This window comes from Coregonus lavaretus, assembly GCF_964263955.1.
Source record: "Coregonus lavaretus genome assembly, chromosome: 12".
Taxonomy (NCBI): domain Eukaryota; kingdom Metazoa; phylum Chordata; class Actinopteri; order Salmoniformes; family Salmonidae; genus Coregonus; species Coregonus lavaretus.
Window position 1 is genome coordinate 28,057,797 of NC_139999.1, and position 3,150 is coordinate 28,060,946.

The 3,150-nt window shown below is 48.5% G+C and overlaps 1 protein-coding gene across 1 annotated transcript in view; it reads left to right on the forward strand.

Moving 5' to 3' along the window:
* Positions 1-348: 348 nt before the first annotated feature.
* The window catches only part of LOC311138789 (forkhead box protein P4-like), a gene marked incomplete at its 5' end in the record, with an annotated part of 17,124 nt that continues 14,322 nt past the window's right edge, over positions 349-3,150 (forward strand). Inside the window, one exon of the mRNA XM_084173610.1 lies at positions 349-363. Within this exon, the coding sequence (XP_084029736.1) occupies positions 349-363 (15 nt within the window). The remainder of the gene's footprint in view (positions 364-3,150) is intronic.

Sequence of the window (3,150 nt, forward strand, 5' to 3'; positions counted from 1 at the left end):
GGGTCAGGTTATCTGTGTGTGTGTGTGTGTGTGTGTGTGTATGTACAGTAGAGGGTGACGGCTATCATATCAAAGGTCTAGCGACTGAGGATTAAATATCAGCCCCCTGCTAAAGATGGTTTGCTCCTGTTTAGAAATCAAAACAATAGGAGGTGGAACGTTATACTGTCACCAAAGGGGGAAATCCAGTCCGATACGCCCTGAGCTAGATGTGCAGTTTATATCTTGACTTTTACTATCTCTCTGGCCTTTCACTGACACTGACTGCCATTCTCTTTCTCTCTTTCTATCTCTTATTCGCTCTTTCTCTCATCCGCTGAATATATTGAGATGCCCAAAAGCACTAAAATGAAAGACAGGAGAGTGAGTTAGAGGGAAAAAGAAAATAGGGCTTTAAAAAAAAAAAACTTTCCCCTTCTATTTGCTACCAACCCAGACTCCCTCTTCTCCCCCTCTCCTCTTCTCCCCCTCTCCTCTTCTTCCCCTCTCCTCTTCTCCCCCTCTCCTCTCCTCCCCCTCTCCTCTTCTCCCCCTCTCCTCTTCTCCCCCTCTCCTCTTCTCCCCCTCTCCTCTTCTCCCCTCTCCTCTTCTCCCCCTCTCCTCTCCTCCCCCTCTCCTCTCCTCCCCCTCTCCTCTTCTCCCCCTCTCCTCTCCTCCCCCTCTCCTCTTTCCCCCTCTCCTCTTTCCCCCTCTCCTCTTCTCCCCCTCTCCTCTTCTCCCCTCTCCTCTTTTCCCCTCTCCTCTTCTCCCCCTCTCCTCTTCTCCCCCTCTTTCCCCCTCTCCTCTTCTCCCCCTCTCCTCTTCTCCCCCTCTCCTCTCCTCTTCTCCCCCTCTCCTCTCCTCCCCCTCTCCTCTTCTCCCCCTCTCCTCTTTCCCCCTCTCCTCTTCTCCCCCTCTCCTCTTCTCCCCCTCTCCTCTTCTCCCCCTCTCTCCCCTCTCCTTCTCTCCACTCTGGGGGAATGTTTGGGGCCAGCCTCATATTTTGTTTGCACAATGCATTCCTACAGACACACACTTGCGCGCACACGCACACACGCACACACGCGCACGCACACGCACACGCACACACACACATACACACACACACACACACACACACACACACACACACAGCATTCCTGCAGACCCTTTATTTATGTCAATATTCCTTTTGATCAGAGTCCGATTCCCCCGGGTACCCACTCACCGCTCCTGTGAGTGAAGGAAACCACCTGTGAGGCAGGGGCCCTGTGTGTGAGTGTGTGTGTGTGTGAGTGTGTGTGTGTGTGTGTGTGTGTGTGTGTGTGTGTGTGTGTGTGTGTGTGTGTGTGTGTGTGTGTGTAGGCCAGGGGCCCCCAATTCCAGGGAAAGTTTACCGTCAATGAATATGGCTAAATGATTCCCTCACATGGTAAAGTACTTAGGTAAGGTGATCTGGCTGGTGGCAGGGACTCGGACATCTGGCTTTGATATACACCACAGATGGCTCTACCTGCTCTATACACACACACACACACACACGCACTCAGCCGTTCTTCATGTGGGTGAGAGGAGGAGGCCAAGGTAGGGAGTAGTAACACACAGTGGCGAAGGTTGTGTGTGTGTGTGTGTGTGTGTGTGTGTGTGAGTGTGTGACAGCTTCTGCTAAAAAGTAAAAGGTGATCTCCAGCCTTCCAATAAGGTACGCACGTACGCACCCATGCAAACACACACACACACACACACACACACACCGGGTGCTTCAAGAGGTCATGGATGCTTGCGTTCTGGGTCTGGTTTTAGAACACATGTCCCTCCTCCTGCTCCCTCTGAATGTGTTCTATTGTGCTCTCTGGGATTTGGAGTTTCACCTTATTCTGCATTTTCCTCCTCATCACAATTAGTTTGTATAATTTTATTCAGAAATTCTGTTTCCTGGGTGAGGTTTTAAGGACTAGCAGGGGTGTTTTGGTTGTGATTTTGTTCAACTATTTTTTAAATCCAGGTGTCAGCATATTCAATAATTTAAAAAAAGCGTAAATAATGTTGCTTAGATTCACTATCAAAAGTACTCAGCGCTCAAAGCTTGTTTAGTACAGCCTTATATTACTTGGACCTTGGCCCTATGATACATCCATTGCTTTAGATATCTTATTTCCTGCAGTAAATCTGAAATGTTCACTATCGTCTGGACCTAGTACATCTTGAGGACTCTATTTAGACAACTCTGTCTCTCTGTATGTGACGGTCTGACTGAGTGATGGTTAGAAAGAGTGATGCCTGTGAGAGGACAGCCTGTTCCTGTTTGCTTATCTTTAGTTTAGAGAACATTTCTAGAAATACATCTGCCTCATTTAGCTAGGCCCCTGTGTGCACGGCCTCAACTCATATCTCTCTCTCGCTCTTTTTTGCTTTCCTCTCTCTTTTTCCCTCCCTCCATCAATCTCTCTACCTCTTTCTATTTTTCTCGCTCTCTTTCTCCCTCTCTGTACCTCTTCTCCTACCTTCCTTTCTTTTTTCTGTCTATCTGTTTTTTCCTCTCTGAAGTCCAACTGGGGAATGTGGACGTGAGCTACAGTGAGGGTGGGGCGATGTATGGGTGGTTTTGGTAGACGGCCACCCTCCCCATCTCTTCCTTCTCCCTCCACCCCCCTCCATCTCCTCCTCCGCCCATCCAGAAACCCCCTCAGGAGCGCTGTACCCTCTCTGCCCCCGTATCCAAATAATTAATCCAAAGCAATTACTCTCCTCCTTCATTTGTCCGTCCGCATGGCTAACAAAACATTTCTACACGTGTCCTCATCACTCCCCTTTAATTACGCCACCATTATTAATCACTCCCCTTTAATGATGCCAGTGTGCCTGTTTATCAGGCTGCCTTTAATGGAATACAGCACAGATATACTCACTGCTCAAAACACCCAAGCTTTTTCTAGTTCTCGTTTCCACAGAAAACAATTAGGAACCCAGGGAAAAGAGAAAAGAGAGAGAGGGAATGAGAGGGAGAGAGAGAGAAGGGACGAGAGGAGTGAAAGAGGGAAATGAAGAGAGAGAAAAGAGTGGAGGAGCTATAACTAGTTGTTTCTCTTCACTACGTGGTAATCAGGGTGATGGGCTTTTGTTGCGGCTGCAGAAAGCTTCCTGAAACTTCCTTACTTCACCCTGAGATCAAACACACACACAGAAGCACAC